The sequence below is a fragment of the Ictalurus punctatus genome, chromosome 17 (genome assembly GCF_001660625.3).
Source record: "Ictalurus punctatus breed USDA103 chromosome 17, Coco_2.0, whole genome shotgun sequence".
Taxonomy (NCBI): Eukaryota; Metazoa; Chordata; class Actinopteri; order Siluriformes; family Ictaluridae; genus Ictalurus; species Ictalurus punctatus.
The window spans coordinates 9,071,294-9,088,862 of NC_030432.2; the positions used below are offsets into that span (position 1 = coordinate 9,071,294).

The 17,569-nt window shown below is 38.0% G+C and overlaps 1 protein-coding gene across 1 annotated transcript in view; it reads left to right on the plus strand.

Annotated features, from left to right (window-relative positions):
* Positions 1 to 17,569, plus strand: part of LOC128635312 (glutamate receptor ionotropic, kainate 4) — a 92,754-nt gene that overhangs the window by 66,164 nt on the left and 9,021 nt on the right. Inside the window, exon 6 of the mRNA XM_053687516.1 lies at positions 17,113 to 17,274. Within this exon, the coding sequence (XP_053543491.1) occupies positions 17,113 to 17,274 (162 nt within the window). The remainder of the gene's footprint in view (positions 1 to 17,112; positions 17,275 to 17,569) is intronic.

Below are 17,569 nucleotides of genomic sequence, written 5' to 3' on the forward strand. Positions count from 1 at the left end.
CGGTTGCAGCATGCAAACCCGAGAATATTACTGAACTGGAGGCTATTGCTCATGAGGAATGGGCTAAGATTCCTCAGGAAGCTGGTGTCTGGCTATGCATCTCGTTTGAAGCAGGTCATAACAGCAAAAGCGTGCTCTACTAAGTACTAAAAATGCTTAGTATGAAGGGGTTGAGTAATTTTGAAACTGGAGAAGTCATTATAAGTTGCATTTTCAGCTTAATTTTGGGGAAACCACTTTCGTTGTGTTGAACTATTTCAATTGCTTTTGTTTGATTTGTTCACTACAAACTGTTGAAAGTCTGTACATTTGACAATAAACATGATTTTCATTGGGGGTTGAATAATTTTGATTGCAACCGTATGTGCAGGTGTGTGTGTGTGTGTGTGTATGTGTGTGTGTGTGTGTGTATGTGTATATATATATATATATATATATATATATATATATATATATATATATATATATATATAAAATTATGGCAACTGCTAAATTTGGCAACACACCACAGACTAAGTATCACACATTACTCAACACAAAAACAAACAAAAAGCACATTTCCTATTATTATGAAATGGCAACAGGTGGAATGTTTGGTTACTAATATTGTTTGCAACACAGTGGGGGCTTACACAAATAGAAAAGAGCAAAGCGCACATGGGAGATGGATTAGTAAGCATTGTACAAATTATACAGGCAATAAAGATAAGCAGAAGACTTTTTGGAACATAATACACATAGCTATGTACCGGAAGTTGAGAAGAATTGTAGCTACAGTAGCTAGCTCGTTAGAGGGCTTTCAAATGTCATTCGGCAGTTGATGAAGTCTATTCAGATTTGAATCATTGGCTAGAAAAATCTACTAGGCTAAATCCAAAGTCATTGATAGATTCAATCAGACTGTCCTGAAACTCAGCTGTAATGTGAGGAAGGAGAGTCCATGGTCCTTGAACATTTCTCAATTTTCCATGCCAATTGTCAGCTCTGTAGACCAGGAGAGACCAGCACAGACTCAGCCTGATTGTGGATCAAACTCATTAATCAGCATAAAGGTTGAGTAGTTTAATAGCTTCAGGTGAAGTGGGTACATTCTGTATGGGACAGTCACAGTCTGTAATATTTAGGGAGTGGATGAAACGTAATAGATCATGAGAGGTTTCTCCTGTCCTTGTAAGAGCAATAGTCTACTGTTCTGTATTTACAGAGCTGCCATTTGCTAAGAGAATTACGTAGATGAACGGCTTCTAATCATTGTAATCACTGATTACACCAACAAGGTGAATCAAACACACACACACACACACACACACACACACACACACACACACACACACACACACACACATCTCTCACTCCAGCTACCTCTACTATTTTAGGAATCCCATCATAATGACTTGCTCTCCTTAAAATCTGAACTTCCAGGCTACAATACATGCTTCTCAGGTGTGACGCACTGAGAAGCTGTAATGTCATTTGAAGGTTAGGTGAGCGTGAGGTGTTATAGTCAGTTGACGCATGACTTATTATAGCCGTTACGTTCGTCCCTCTCTTCACTCTGCTTATTCATTTACGTTGTGCTCATATTTCATTTTCACACTGGCATACCTGACTCAATCCAGCATTTACTTATTGCTCAGAGTGCTGCCATTTGCCCTCCAGCACATACACACACACCTACACACACACACTCACACACAAAGCGGCGGGTTTGTCATACTGCTGGCTGTCGAGGTCACCAGTGCCTGAACTTATGATTAACTTGCATTCCCGCACATACGCACACACACACACAGAGATGCCAGAGGTATTATTCATCGATTATTTTGGGAGTTTTTAACTAACCCATGCTGACTTAATATGAACAGACACACACACGCACATACACATATTCCTATCATTTTGAGGACATTCGGACCTCACTACACTTACTCATACACATTCCTTGTGAATTATTTACTATGAATTATTTACTCCATTACTATGTCATGGAGATGAAGAATCATATAAAAGGATAATCATCGTCTATGGCGGAGATTTTTTAATTTTTATTTCAGCCAAGGTCCCCTTTAACTCATCACTTGGAAACTACTTGCTGCTGCTGAGGATGGCCCCACATAACCAGCCTAAAGATAAATTAGATTATTGAGGATGGTGCCACGTAGTAACTATGAAGATGGCTTTGGACTGCAATTGATATGAACAGTTTTACTAAAATCGCTTAGGACTACGATTGTCACAAACAGTTCTGCACTCAAATCTCCATCAGTGAACAGTTGATGACTTCAACACAACAGTCTTCATGTTAAAACTATTATTAATTTCATGGTTACACATTTGCATTTTTTGAGTATGTAGTACTGTACATGTAGAAAGTTATATTTATAATCGCACTATCCATTGTTACCCAGATGAGGACGAGTTCCCTTTCGAGTCTGGTTCCTCTCAGGTTTTCTTCCTCAAATCGTCTCAGGGAGTTTTTTCTTGCAACCAATGCCTCTCTCTTGCTTATTAGGTATGAATTTTCAATTTATACCCGGAATTGATATATTTCTATAAAGCTGATTTATGACAATGTCCACTGTTAAAAGCGCTATACAAATAAAAATGAATTGAACTGAATTCTAAAGTAAGTTCCATGAACCACCTCAGTACACATTTGTTTATGAATGTAATCCAGCTGTTCAGATATTAGGCTTATTATTTAAATATTCACAATAATATTTAGTCTATTGATTGGAACCAAAGAAACCATTAGGTCCTTTTATTTATGAGTTATTTGTAGGCCTGTTTGTTTTTGAGACATTGAGGTTTGGATTAAATACCAATTCAAATGACTATTCTAATGGCTAAATAATAAACAGTAAAGAACTAAATAATAAAATCAAATAATTTTGTGATTTAAAGTTTTTTAAAAATCACAGACCCTTTTGTTATGCCGGGTGCCACTTTCAGAACCACTGGCTTGTAGGACTTCTACTTGTAAGCTTGTAGAAACATTTTTCTAGATCATCATCACACACATATACTCAGTTTTATTGTCTTTTGTTTTGTTTTAAATCTGCAGTTTTTGTAACTTTTCTGGTTCCTAGGGACCAGCCAAATGTTCTCAGTGTCAAAACGTTCAGATATTCCTATTATTGTGGGAACTTGCATCTCAAGATCTCATAACAAAAATGAAAAAAAAATTCACAGAATACATTTACATGAACAGCAGTAATCTAATTATTGACCTTATTTTGAGTAAGACAATATTGTGATTAAGGTGTTTACATGAGTTGCTTTTAGAATACACCTCTCATGTTCCCGTTTTACATGTTATAGAACATGGCTCGATTAACGTCATACGTCATTACGTCCCCACGCCACGCCGTCCGACGTCCCTCCAGAATTTCACGTATCAACAGACAGTTTGTCTTTGTTATGGTACCGTATACAGTTTTGGGTGTTTTTATTTTAAATTTTTATGAATGCTTCAAGTGCAGTTGATTATTTGTCATGCTATACGTACAAATAGACGACTGCTTGAAACTGTGGGCTGTGTCCGAAACTGCGTACTTACCTACTACATAGTAGCTGAGATACATGTATGACTAAAAAGGAATACTCCACGTCTTAATTCGATTTGTGTTTACTTCGAGTTTGACTTTAGTCAGATTAAGGTAATCAATTATTGCTGTTTACATAGTAGTTAATATTGGATTATTGTTGTCCATGTGAACATACTAACACTGAAAACAGTATTTAGCAGCATGATTTTTTTTTTAAGAGTTTGCATTAACGATCCATATGATTATTCTGCAATGCAAACTGTGACTTGTTCTTTTTCTGACTGTATTATTGCTGTGTAAGTGAGGAATCATTGACATGCAGCACACTTCCAGGGCGTGAGTTCAACTCTTGCAGTGCAGCAATCAATAAAGTGTGTAATGAAAGACGTAAGCGAAGAATGCATAGTTATCTTGGAAATAACAGTACAGAAATATTGTGTGTTTACTTTGCCTTTCACACAGGCAGTTCAAATGTGCTGCAGGGTTGTGCCATCTGACCTAACCATGGATGTTCACTTTATGATTTCTGAAGTCTGGTTGCATATTGATTACTCTCCGTCAGCTTGATTGCAGGCGCCCTTCCTCTGAGACCTTGATTAAACCCTGGTGACAATTGTGCTACAGTATATCTGATTACATCCCACAATGCCTTTTATTTTATACTGATAAGAACAGGCAAGTATGTGGACTGTATTACCCGTCACTGCAACATTACTGAGAAGATAATTACAATTACAATTACACTTTTGATATTTATACTGTATGTGCAGTGAATCTGCTACAGTTACAATTAAAATTTATTAAGATTTATGGCTCTTTTTTCTCATTCTGTGTTCCACTTATCTCCCTTACACAAATAACACTTTTGTGGAAGGATGGCCAACTTCTGTTTGTTGACCTTTACTCCTCCTGTGCCAGTAGTGAGGCTTCTCATTCATTCTCTTTTCAAAGCCAGAAGCCTCTCTCTGTTCAACCCTCACTGTCATAGCCTTTCAAAAAAAGTGTTATTCTATTCATGTGTCTAGCCCCATGCAGGATTATTTATTCAGTATAGTCTTTTTGACGTTTTATTCTTTCTTTCTTTTTTTTTTAATTAATATTATCAATTTACTCAGCTTGCCTGTCTGAGTGAATTATCTTTTGTACTTTCATAGGCATGGTTAGTTGACTTTTATGAATATTTCTCACATTTTTGCATCAACATGCATGTAGGACACTTTTCCTTTTTTCCTTTTTTTTTTTTTTAGTAATGCATAGGATAAGGTTTAGGTTTCCATATTGCAGACCTTTCATCCCCAGTTTGAACTTAAAGAATGTTCTAGCTCATTAATAATTTCAGAGGTCTTTGGTGTCTGAAAAGTTCTACCCCGATCAAAGTGATCAAAGTATCTTTTATCAGAATTTGGGAAACTTTGTGAGCATCACTAATGACTGTTGCCATAACAAAAGGTCTAAATTCCATATTGATAAAGGCCTTCATGGTGAATGAAATAAATTGGATTAAAATGTCAGAGATGCGCAGGTTCTAATCATTCTCTGCTTCTGCTGTTTTAACCCCTGTCATGGCTCCTATTGAATTCTGCATATATCCATGTCACAATGATAAAAATAAACTGATATCTATGGAGCTTGGAAGCTGACAGGGTATATTTATCTCTGGGAGTCCAGAATGGTTCACCTTTAGCCTAATTTACATCAAATCTGTATTTGATCAAAATTTATATTTATAATTTTTTATTTTTTTGTGCTGGATTTATTTTTAAATATCAAGACTATAAAGTAATTCCGAATTATATGTATTTTCGTTCCTAAAGCAATTTCAAATCTAATTTAAAAAATGACATTAGCATAATGTACATGTATTGCTTACACCACAGAAGGGAAAAGTAAGTTTATATTCTTATGTGATGTGTATATATAATTAAAATATAATTCATATTCAAATACTTTGTCAATATTGTGCTACTTAATACTATAGAATAGTATTGTCATGGTAGTGCTAAATATAACACAGAACTACACACCCAGTCAGCCCCGGTGCATCACATGACCAAGTCACATGATTCACTAATCACCAGCACCTGTTTCATCTAATTAGCGGCACTATTTACATGTAAGTTCTTTTGTCATTTGTAGTCTTTGTTGTATGTCATTTCTTCCTCGCTGTGTGCATGCTATTGCCATGCCTATTTAGTTCTTATAGAAAGCTTTTCTTAAAGAGACAGGCAGACAAACCCAAAATGTAGGGCAATATCACGGTCAAAAAAACAGGCGAGTGGTAGGGCAATCAGCAACAACATAAACTAGGCTTGGACGAGAATCGAGAAACGTTAGGAAAAAACATGATCAAAACCATGAAACAAGGATCAAAAGGGTCGGTACGGGTCTGGCAATAAACACACAATACTTTGCACAGAACAGTGACACAGGGGTTTAATTATACAAACTAATCAGAGGGAAACGAGAACAGCTGAGACATTAGGAAGGAACCAATTACATAACGGGCAAAGACAGGACAGAAACCAAAACAAAACAAGGGTGTCAAAAGTAAACAGTCAGTGAAAACCCGGAAGCTTTGTCGGAGCATTCATCGCGAGGAGAAATCCGTGACAGCTTCATTTTAATAAACACTAATCTGCATTTGCATCTGCCTCTGCTACCAGTTCCTGACAAATATTTGAACATGGTTTAGTTTGTACCAAAATGAATTCACATGGATAAGCAGATGAATGTAGTTCAGTAAATACATTCTCAAAGTTTTCCTTTTAACCGTGTCCATGGCACAGGACAGCTAGCTTTACTGCAGTTAAAGCTCTATTTACACATTACACATATAATTTTCTCATGGCTTGAGTTGACACCATATGACTATTATCTGATACACATATTCTGTACCCTCAACTAATATTGGCACCCTTGGTATATATGGGAAAGGCTGGGAAAATTGTCTTTATTGTTTAACCTTTTGATCTTTTGTTAAAAAAAATCACAAAAATACTCTGCTCTTATGGATATCAAACAATTGCATACAAAGCACAGATTTATCCAAAAATATCTTTGTTAAATATAGGTGTGCAACAATTATTGGCACCCGTTTAATCAATACTTAGCACTACCTCTCTTTGCTATGATAACAGCACTGAGTCTTCTTCATTTTTGTGTTGATTTTGATGTATGTTTTTAATCATTGACCTGCTGGAAGATCCAGTCACTGCCCATTTTAAGCTTTCTGGCAGAGGCAGTCAGGTTTTCATTTAATATTTGTTAATATTTGATAGAGTCCATGATGCCATGTATCCTAACAAAATGTCCAGGTCCTCTGGCAGAAAAACAGCCCCAAAACATTAAAGAGCCACCACCATATTTAACCATGAGCATGAGGTACTTTTCCATATGGCTACCTCTCTGTGTGCGCCAAAACCACATCTGGTGTTTATTGGCAAAAAGCTCTATTCTGGTTTCATTTGACCATAGATAAGAGATTTTTCAGAGTAGAGGCTTTTTGCTTGAAACTCTTCCAAACATCTTGTGCTGATGTAGGTGACTTCGGATTGTAGTTTTGGAGGTTTTCTGACCGCACGATGCAACTAACGTCTGCAATTCTCCAGTTGTGATCATTGGAGATTTTTTGGACACTTGAACCATCCTCTTCACAGTGCATTGAGACAGTATAGAGACACGTCCAATTCCAGGTTGATTCATAACATTTCCAGTTGACTGGAACTTCTTAATTATTGCCCTGATGGTGGAAATGGGCATTTTCAATGCTTGTGCTATTTTCTTATAGCCACTTCCCATTTTGTGAAGCTCAACAACCTTTTGCCGCACATCACAGCTATATTCCTTGGTCTAGCCCATTGTTATGAATGAGTAAGGGAATTTGGCCTGTGTGTTACCTCATATTTATACCCCTGTGTAACAGGAAGACATGATTGAACAATGTCCTGTTCCTAGTCACACAGGTGTACTAAAAAATGTGAAATATCAATGGGAATATACTTCAAATAAATTTTTCTCATATGAATTCATAGGGGTGTCAATAATTGTTGCACACCTATATGTAACAAAGATTTTCTTTGATAAACATGTATTGTTTGCAATTGTTTGATATCCATGAGAGCAGAGTATTTTTGTGAATTTGTTTTAACAAAAAAACAAAATGTTATACAATAAAGACAATTTTTCACAGACTTCTTTGCTCGTATTCATCAAGGGTGTCAATATTAGTGGAGGACCCTGTCCACTAATATTGGAGGACCTCCACTAATATTGTCCTTCACTAATATTTTTATATATATTTAGTGTGGTCTTGTAGACAATGCTAAAAGAGAAAACATTTATATATTATAAAGAAATATTGTTAACTTGAGGTGTAAAATGTGTAAAGACTGTGAAATCCAAATATCAGAGGGTACAAGACCCCCCTCTATTGCCTCATATGCAATAGAGATTGCTTCCACTATCCAGATAGACATGCGCTGCTTTTTGATGCAGCATCACTTCTCCTGACACTGCCAAGCAGACCAGCAACTGCTCCGACGTATGCCACTGGCCAGAGAAGTGGATGTAAAAGGAGCCATCACTGAACAAAGTAGATGCAATCTTCCTTGTTCCAGTGTAAGGAATGGAGGACGGAAGAAATCCTGCATTGCTACTGGCTGGGCAGCAGATGTAGGCACTTAGGAATAATCTGGCCTAGAATATAGGGAGGCCTTGGCTAATCCAGGGCAAAGTCAAGGCAGGAAGGGGCAGCAGATATGTCAGGGCTAGCCAAGAGAGCTGCCATTAGGATCAGAATCTTATTTGAAGCTGACTCTAAGGACTCAAATGGGTTGCCTGACAGACCTTCCTGGACCAAGGAATGTCCCACTAAAGTATGCATGGGCCTCAGCAGTCTGACACCATGCAGCCCCTAATTGTAGAAGGAGCCAACCCTGCTGGGAAACGTTCCTGTAAGAACTCCAGGGCTGTAGCTATTGTGCAGTTACTGGGTCTCACTGGTGTTCCTCACACCACAATAAAAAAGTTGCCACTTGAATGCATACAGTTTTTCTCTCGGTTGAAAGGCCAGAATCTATGAGCTGGTGCCCCACAGTTTCTATAGTTCTGGCCGAGGGGGATTATATCAACTCTCTGGCTTGAGACAATAAATCCCTGTGAATGGGAATCTCCCAGGGAGTTCCATCCAGCAGAGATATTATCTCTGAGAAACAAACTTGAGCAGGCCAATTTGGTGCTACTAGCAGCAGGCATAGCACGATCTTGGCAAACTCTTGCTAGAGCCTGTGGGAGCAGAGCAATCAGGGGAAAGACGTATAGACCTGAACTTGATTGCCCGAAAAAAAGAGAGAGCTGATGACATGGTTTACAGGTTCCATTTTATAGTCACGTGAACCTTGATATGCCACATCACCTGACTGTGTAATTTTACACAGACTTCAGATACCAGTCACGAGTGAGGGCGCTTCCCACAGTGTGAAGCTCACGTAATGTTGAGTTCCCTAAAAAGGAACAAGTCAAGATCATGAGAAAACAATTTTTGTTATGTCGAGATCATGAGAAAATTAAGTTTGGTCACAAGAAAACAAAAAAGAAAAAGTAATCATAATGCAGGGTTAGATTCCATAGATATTGCAATTTTCCACATAAATTAAATTCACAACTTGGATGGAAACACAGCTATTGAAAATGACTGACATCCTGCTTCTTTGTCAGTGTGAACAAATGGTATAGAGGATTAAAACAGTGTCTAAAAAGGACAGTACAACAGCTTTTGCCACACACAGAGCACCCATGGAGCTGCTGTATAGGTTCCACACTATGCTCATTTAAAAACAATGAAAGTCACTCTTTTCTTCTGAATCTTTAAACCTGCATTTGGTGTTTTTTCCCCTCCTTTGCCAATTCTGAATCTAAACACAATTCTCTCTACAGACACTCTTTTGAACTTATGTGTTTTGCTTCTTCTTGGACATGCACTGCTGTTGTTGTTGCTGTTTTTCTAGTAATCAGTAACAAAACATGCTTTTTCATTATGGAGAACTCAACATAAAATCATTTCATTCACTTAATATAAAATAATACAACTGCCCTATTTGCAAAATACAATGTGCAATATCTAATTAACAGCTACACTTCTAACTGTTAGCATTGCCTTTAGCTGAAACAATAAAGTAATGAAACTATTTTACACATTGTTAGACAAATTAAAATATCCTGACTGTGAAGACACCATAAAAAATATATGCACTCTCTTAAAAATGAAATAGCGGTAAAGGTAGGAATTCAGCCTAATAGCTGAAGGCGATGATATGGGTGTGTAATATTACTTCCCCTGCTCTCTTCTATCATTCCCTCTTTCTGAACATTCTGCATAAACAGTACTCTATCAATTACGTGTTTTGTGCAAAAGCAGTTATTGACAGTTTGTAATATTCTTTTGCATTGAATGTTAATTTCATGCTAATTGATATGAGCATAAAGTGGTTCATTGCCCAATACACTGCATGGGCATGTCTACTATGAATAACTACGGTATGTAATAACAAGTACATTTCAGTATTGCTTCAGCTCAGGTTTCCAGTATTATTTCTTTAATTATAGGAAACTTTTGATTTAGGCGTTACTATTTTCAAGTTATTTGAACCTATAGTTGTAATAAAATAATGGAATAAAATATCTGGTCTGTTCAAATTCGTTGCTTCGGCAAGATAAAAAGAAGAGGAAATCTCTTTGGTATAAATTTGTTCTTGCAAATGACTCACAGTAGATCATTTTGTAACAGCAGTTGCATTGCTAATCCATTCCCTGCACATAGTTATCTAATGGTTGTGATTTGCAAGTCAGTATAGAAGTCTTGTAGTAAAATATTCAAAACCTGATGAAAGTGCATCTGTTGCATCTGAGAATGTCATTGTCTTCTGGCATCACAGTAGTTTTCTTAGCATCACTGCCATTTTCTTTAAAAAAAAAAAAAAAATTATAAAAAAAACGGTACCTCCAGGACTTTGCGATTGTGCGATCGCAGAAATTAACGCAAAATCAAGGAAATGCCACAATATTTGCAGGAGCTTGCAATTTTTCAAAATTACCACAGATTTTCCACAGATTTGAGCCAAGAACCATCATGTGACATGACAACATGCATTCAGCCAAAGCCCCCTTCGATTCATGTGCATCAAACACAAGTACAGCTAAAAGGTCTCACTGGATGGAGTGTCAGCCCAGTGCAGGACACAATTGCACATATTCACACACCACTGACAATTTGGAAATTCAGATCAGCCTACAACACATGTCTTTGGACTGGGGGAGTACCCAGAGGACACCCCCAAAGCACAGGAAGAACATGCAAACTCCGTGCACACAGGGCAGAGATGAGATTCAAACCCCCAACCTCATAGGTGTGAGGTAAACATGCTAAGCCACCGTGACCTCGATTAGCTGTATCATTAACATCTGAGCAGTTAGCAAAGAGGCACTGTAGTAGTTAGTTAACATTAAAGAAGTAGGATAATCAACTGTGTCCAAGAATATTAGCTTGCTCATTTTGCAAACAACAATTATTGATCATTTTTGTTTATATAGTGCCATTGTCACATTCAAGGTCAGTTTAAAATGCAAGGAGAAAGCTGTATCTGTGCTCACATCTACTTGATTTTATTAATGCCGACATACTACATCAGTGCTGTATAGTGTGTTCAGTGGAGACGCATAGATGCATAGAACCTCACACAGTGAGTGCACAGGTGCACCGTGCTGCCAGGAGTCGAGGCAGCCATGCGCAGAGTACAAACAGAGAGAGACCAGGGCAGCGAAAACAGAGCTGGTAAAAAATATAACATACATGCTGAAGGCAAGCAGGTGCTGTGATCAAGCCTCAGGAGATGAATTCTGCATTCACATCATGTGGGAGAGTTCTGGAAGAACAGAATATCTCGCTTTATTCTGAATAAAAGCATTCACAATTAGTTACAGGTAGAAGTTTATTTTTTAATCTAACATTAACCAGCATTCGCATTTAGTGCTGTTTAAGTGAAACGTTAGCATATATCGTTGTAATCTTTGGGAGTGTTGCACCCTGCTGAAAATAAACAATAGAAACCATTACAGAAATTCTAATGGATTTAGTGGCCATAATGTAAATTGTATTGGTTTTAATAGAAACCATAATGGGCCTTGTGGGACTCTACTGGTAATGTGTTGGGTTCTATTGGTGCCATGTTTATGTCTAGTGGAAACCAATGCAAACCATTCAATCCTAATAGAATAAGGCCCAAAATACATCACATTTGTTATGTGTAGTGGAAACCATTAGAATTTCTGTAATGGTGTCTATTGGGTTATTTCAGCAGGGAGTCAGTCAGTTACATTTCAAGTCCATTTCCATGAAAGCATTTCATGTAATATATTTAGCCTCACTCCTGGGTTGCGTTATAAAGAAGATGCCAACTTGGAATTCTAACATGGAGATCAAATTCTTTCCAAGTTGGAAAGTTTTTTTTGAAGTTCATATGAATGCAGCACACAGGCAAGCAAACACCATTAGAGAACAAGCCAACTAACGTTAGCTGGCTAGCTAAAGAATTTCTCAGCTGTGTGATGTTAACCAGTATGCACAACCATGATTAGATTAAACTGACTGGCTGTAATTTTGATACCTAGCTAGCTAACGGGCTCTTTTCACACACAAAAACATTGCCAAGACATTACAAAATGGTGATAGAATTGTAGATATGGGAAAGACTTAGTGCAAATGATTTTGCCAATGTTAGCTGTTAGTTGGCTGTACAGTATCTGTAGTTAATTGAGAGCTGAGTTAATACTCATAGTGAGAATGATGATTAATTGTTCAGTTTCAACTTTAATCAACAGCAAAGTGGTAGTTAGGGCTGCATTCACTGCAAAAACATATAATCTTAACAAGTGGAAATATCTTGAATATAATCAAATTGACTAGTATTTCCTGCTATAATATTACAATAAACAAAATATAAGATTATTAAGCCAATCCCTAGCCATATTTGACTCGTTTCAAGCCAAAAATATTCTCATTGTTTTGGCAAATAAATTTGCTCATTTTTAGCATTCATTTCTAAAAAGAAGCTAAATTATCTGCCAATAGAATAATTTATAAAATAGATAATAGAGAAAAAAATAGATAAAATAGAAAATTTAAAGCTTGATATTAGTAAAAAAAAAAATCTAGAAACAAGTCTAGAAACAAGTTTCATAATTGTGCTGAAATTTCAAGATGTTTCTTTAATTTCACTACACAGTTTTATTTCCTCTAATATTTCTCATGAATAGTGTTTGTTGTTATTGTAGCAGAAGTAAAGTTAACTTGTAAAGGCTATGTCTGATAGAAAAAAACCAAAAGTGTGAAAATGGCTCAATACCAAACAACTAATCCTAAACTGTTTAGTAGAGGGGGAAAAAAGCTAATTTTGCTTCAGTCCTACATTATATGATGGTATTAGTGGGTATCCGCAATGTTCAGACTCCTTATATCATGTCTGGTTTAATACTGACTTCAAGACACTGATTGATAGCAGTTAGATATGTTTCATGCCTAAGGTTGTGACTTGAGGATTTCTGTGTATGGTGTATCCATGATTGAAAACCTTTCAGCAAATCCAACCTGTCAGTTCAACCTGTCTGAATAAATATTTCATTAAGCTTTCCAGGGAGACTCACAGTACCACAGCAACAGCATGTGCATATGTGTGTGTGTGTGTGTGTGTGTGTGTGTGTGTGTGTGTATATATATATATATATATATATATATATATATATATATATATATATATATATAGATAGATAGATAGATAGATAGATAGATAGATATAGATAGATAGATAGATAGATAGATAGATAGATAGATAGATATAGATATATAGATATCTCTCTCTCTCTCTCTCTCTCTCTCTCTCTCTCTCTCTCTCTCTCTCTCTCTCTCTCTCTCTCTCTCTATCTAGTGACCCAAAATAAACTATTTTACAACATTTTTGGACTCTGGTAGGTTATTAAAGATGTGAGCCATTCAGTTCCTGGCTAAATGCCCCTTTTCTATTTTTCAAAGACATGTGTGACCTCTTTATGTCAAGGCAGCAGAAATCACTTTGATGTTTGCAGAGTGAAGTTTCCCAGGAAGTCATTTGGAAAGTTGGAAGCACAGAATTGTCTAGAATGTCTTTAAATGCTTTAGCTTTACAATATCCCTTCACTGGAACCAAGGAGCACAAACCTGTTCCAGCATGACAATACCCTTATGCATAAAGTCAGGTCCATAAAGACATGGTTTGCCAAAGTTGGAGTGGATGAAATCGAGTGTCCTGCACAGAGCCCTGACCTCAACCCCAATGAATCTAAATGAAAGCCTTCCTAGAAGAGTGGGGGTTATTAGAACAGCAAATGGGCAACTAAATCTGAATGGGATGTTCAAAAAGCACATATGAGTGTGATAGTTAGGTGTCCATAAACTTTTGGCCATATAGTGTAAGTGCAAGAGTTCAATTCCTGATTTCATGTATAGAAGCTCACAGTTTTCAATAGTTCATTGCGAAGACTTGCCAATTCCCCAGTTGGAAGTCTTGTCCCTAGTCTAGTCGTTTGATGCCTGATTGTCTTTTGTTGTTTGTCTGCTCTACTGTTTTGGATTTTGTATTGGGTATTAGTACTGAGCTTTAACTGAATCTAAACCTTCTCCTGAGTCCAGTGCATTACATTCGGTTTCAGGGATAAATAAAGTGATTACCCAAATCCCTCTATGTGAACTCTGAATCCACAAAACATACCAGCGACAGGGCTCCTCTTGGTGATATTTATCTCTGTAGTTAATCCTAGATTAATATTTTTGTATAACAGCTTGATGCCTAGTTATAAGTCTTTATTGCCTGTTATATCTCGTGTATTGAGTAACAGATTTTCTCTCAGTGTGAATAAGTCTATTGTGAAAAAAGTGATTGAAAGAATGATGGATGTTGAATTAATTTATTCTCTTTTGTCATTGTTTGGATTTTTGAAAATATTATCGTAGCATATTATCATAAAGTTTGACATGGGGAGCCTAGATTATGGTGTGAATGTATATATGTGGGAGAGAAACTATGCACTGCAAATCTGGACCACCTGTGTGTGTGTGTGTGTGTGTGTGTGAGAGAGAGAGAGAGAGAGAGAGAGAGAGAGAGAGAGAGAGAGAGAGAGAGAGAGAGAGAGAGAGAGAGAGAGAGAGAGAGAGAGAGAGAGAGAGAGAGAGAGAGAGAGAGAGAGAGAGAGAGAGAGAGAGAGAGAGAGAGAGGGAGGGAGGGAGGGAGGGAGGGAGGGAGGTGTGTGTGAGAGAGAGAGAGAGAGAGAGAGAGAGAGAGAGAGTGAGTGAGTGAGTGAGTGAGTGAGTGTGGTGTGATGTGTGCATTCTGGCCCAGCTCCTAGTATGTTCTGGCTGATGTCTAGGTGACAGGCTGTGTCAGGAGGCTCATTGCCAACCTGTCAGTACCTCACCTGCCCTCCGCCTTCTCTCTATCCCCTTGTCTTCAGTCAAGCTGTCAGAGATCAGGGCCAACTCCTGTCCCCAAGGGTCCTGTCATCTCCAGCCTCGAGAGTTGTTATTTATGTGTTGCATCTTTTGGGGGGGGGCTTGAAATTGTTTACTGTAATTGCACTCTTTAGTTTCAATAGCTTTAATGCATCACTTTAACTTTATCATGCTCTGAGCAATCCTATAAACTAGCCTAGTATTGGACTTTTTTTTTTCAGGAGGTTGTCTCACATTTACCCAGAATGGATATAGATTGGATCAGTGTGGTGCACTGTGGTGACTTGCCGTACATTATAAATTGCTTCTCGTCAGAAAGGAAGATGCAGAAACAAATGCAGAGATGGTTGTCCTGGAGTGGACTCAGGCAGACTGTGTCACTTTTAAACAAAAAGCGAAGGAGGATTCGTTCGTATTTGATCTTCTTGCCTCTCTCCCTCTGCTTCCCTGTCTCTTTCCATCTCTCCCACAGGTTTGCACTAAAAGGCACTGTCTCCTGAAGTCACTGCAGTACATTACTCTTCTCCACTCCTTCCTTATCCATCTCTCCTCTCACTGCTTTCACTGAGCCTGAGTTTCACACCTCTCCTGACTTTGTTTTTGTAATCATAGGGCCTGAGTATTCCTTTGATCACAGCTGTTCAAGGCTTGCTCAGTGCTACTTCAACTAAGATGAGGCTTTTGCTGGTGTGTCTCTGAAGATTCCTGCTGCAGTCCCAAAGCAGCCCGGTTCTCTCTTTTTCTACTCTGTGCCTCTCTGTATGGTGCATTTATTGGGTCCTGTATTCAGCATATTACCTGTCGTCAGTATGCCTAGAGTCAGTGATGGTGTCAGGGACTTGTACTGTAATAGTGTGAGTCCAGACACAGGGACATTTCCATTGACCTTCTTTTGAAATATGGTGCATGTTGGGAATTTTTTTTGGATCTCAGTAGAGTTTTACCCACAGTATACATAGCACAATACTTCAATCTTTGTTATTTATCCAACGAACTGTACACTACATTACAACAGGTAGAAAAACAGAATGATTAGTGTAGTGGATTTTTTTTTTTTTTGGCCCCAAATTGCACACTTGCAGTCTCATCATCTTCGTTTATGCAGGCACATGACATCCCACTAAAGGGAAAGGGTGCTCATGTGCCCTTATTGCACATTTTGTCAAAGACTGTGTTTAAGAAGACTCAGCAGCAGTCTATTACTCAAAACCACTTGCAACTGTTAGCAAGGCCCAATCAAAGTGAGAAGGTTTGTTTAGATCAGAGAGCAGAAAAGAGAGAAAAATATCTTCAAATAAAGTTAGAGCGCTACTGTCTGGACCTGACGAAACTGATTATGAAATTCATTTGTCTCCAATTGGAAAATTAGGTTTTCTCTGGTCATCACATTGCGAACAATTATTTCTAATTATTTCCTGCTCAGCACTTGTAGAAACAATCCACATAAGCACATGTATGAGTAATGACACTGAGTGTGTAACTATTTGCCAGTATTGCTGAATAGTGAGACCTTGTGGAAGCACCAGGCTGAACACAACAAACAACATCTGGGAAGGTGATGATGTCTTGACAGTCATAAATGCTTGCTTGTACACCCTTGCTTGTATGCTCTCAATCACTCATAATTCTGTGGCATTCTTAGACATTTAGACAAATTTAGACTTGGAGGAGGGCCACAGAGAGGTTTGAGTCCTTCCTCCACCCTGTGTGCACAGAGCTTGCATGTTCTCCCCATGCTTTGGGGGTTTCCTAGGGTACTCCAGTTTCCCCACCTAGTCAAAAGACAAGTAGTACAGACTGTAGGCTGATTGGCATTTCAAATTGTCCGTAGTTTGTGAATGTGTGTGCGATTGCGTGTTGCGATGGGTTGGCACACCTTTGGATAGACTCCACACTCCCCCATGACCCTGTGTAGGAACAGCGGCATGGAAAATGGATGGATGGATTGAATTCAGCAATATGCCATGTTCTTGACATTCAGAAGGTATTGTATTTTATACAATTAAACTCATACTTGCTGTGTTCCCTTAGGAATTCTCTCTGCTGCGACTGGATGATGTAGCTGATCAACGGGTGAACATCATCGGGTTCTCAGTCTTCAATAGAACACATCCATTCTTCCAAGATTTCCTTCTCAGCCTCAACCGCTCCTGGCAGGAGAACTGTGATCATGCCCCTTTTGCTGGCACGCCGGTATTTAATACAAAATTATTGTCAAAAACTTTGCTGTTTGTGTTGCTTTTTACCAGTTGCAATTGGGTTTTTTTTTTGTAGATTTTTTTTTCAGGCTTTTAATGTAAGTAGAATAGAAAACTATGTGCCATGGTTCTATGACTGAGTAAAGGACCTCGAGGGCATTTTCCTTCTAAACTAGTGGAGTATTCCTGTTCCCCCTATTCCTGCTTGTTATCCAATAGCAAAGTCAGCACCTATGAAGGTTTTGACTAGTTTATGCAGTCCCAGTGGCAAACCATCAATTTGTCCCCAT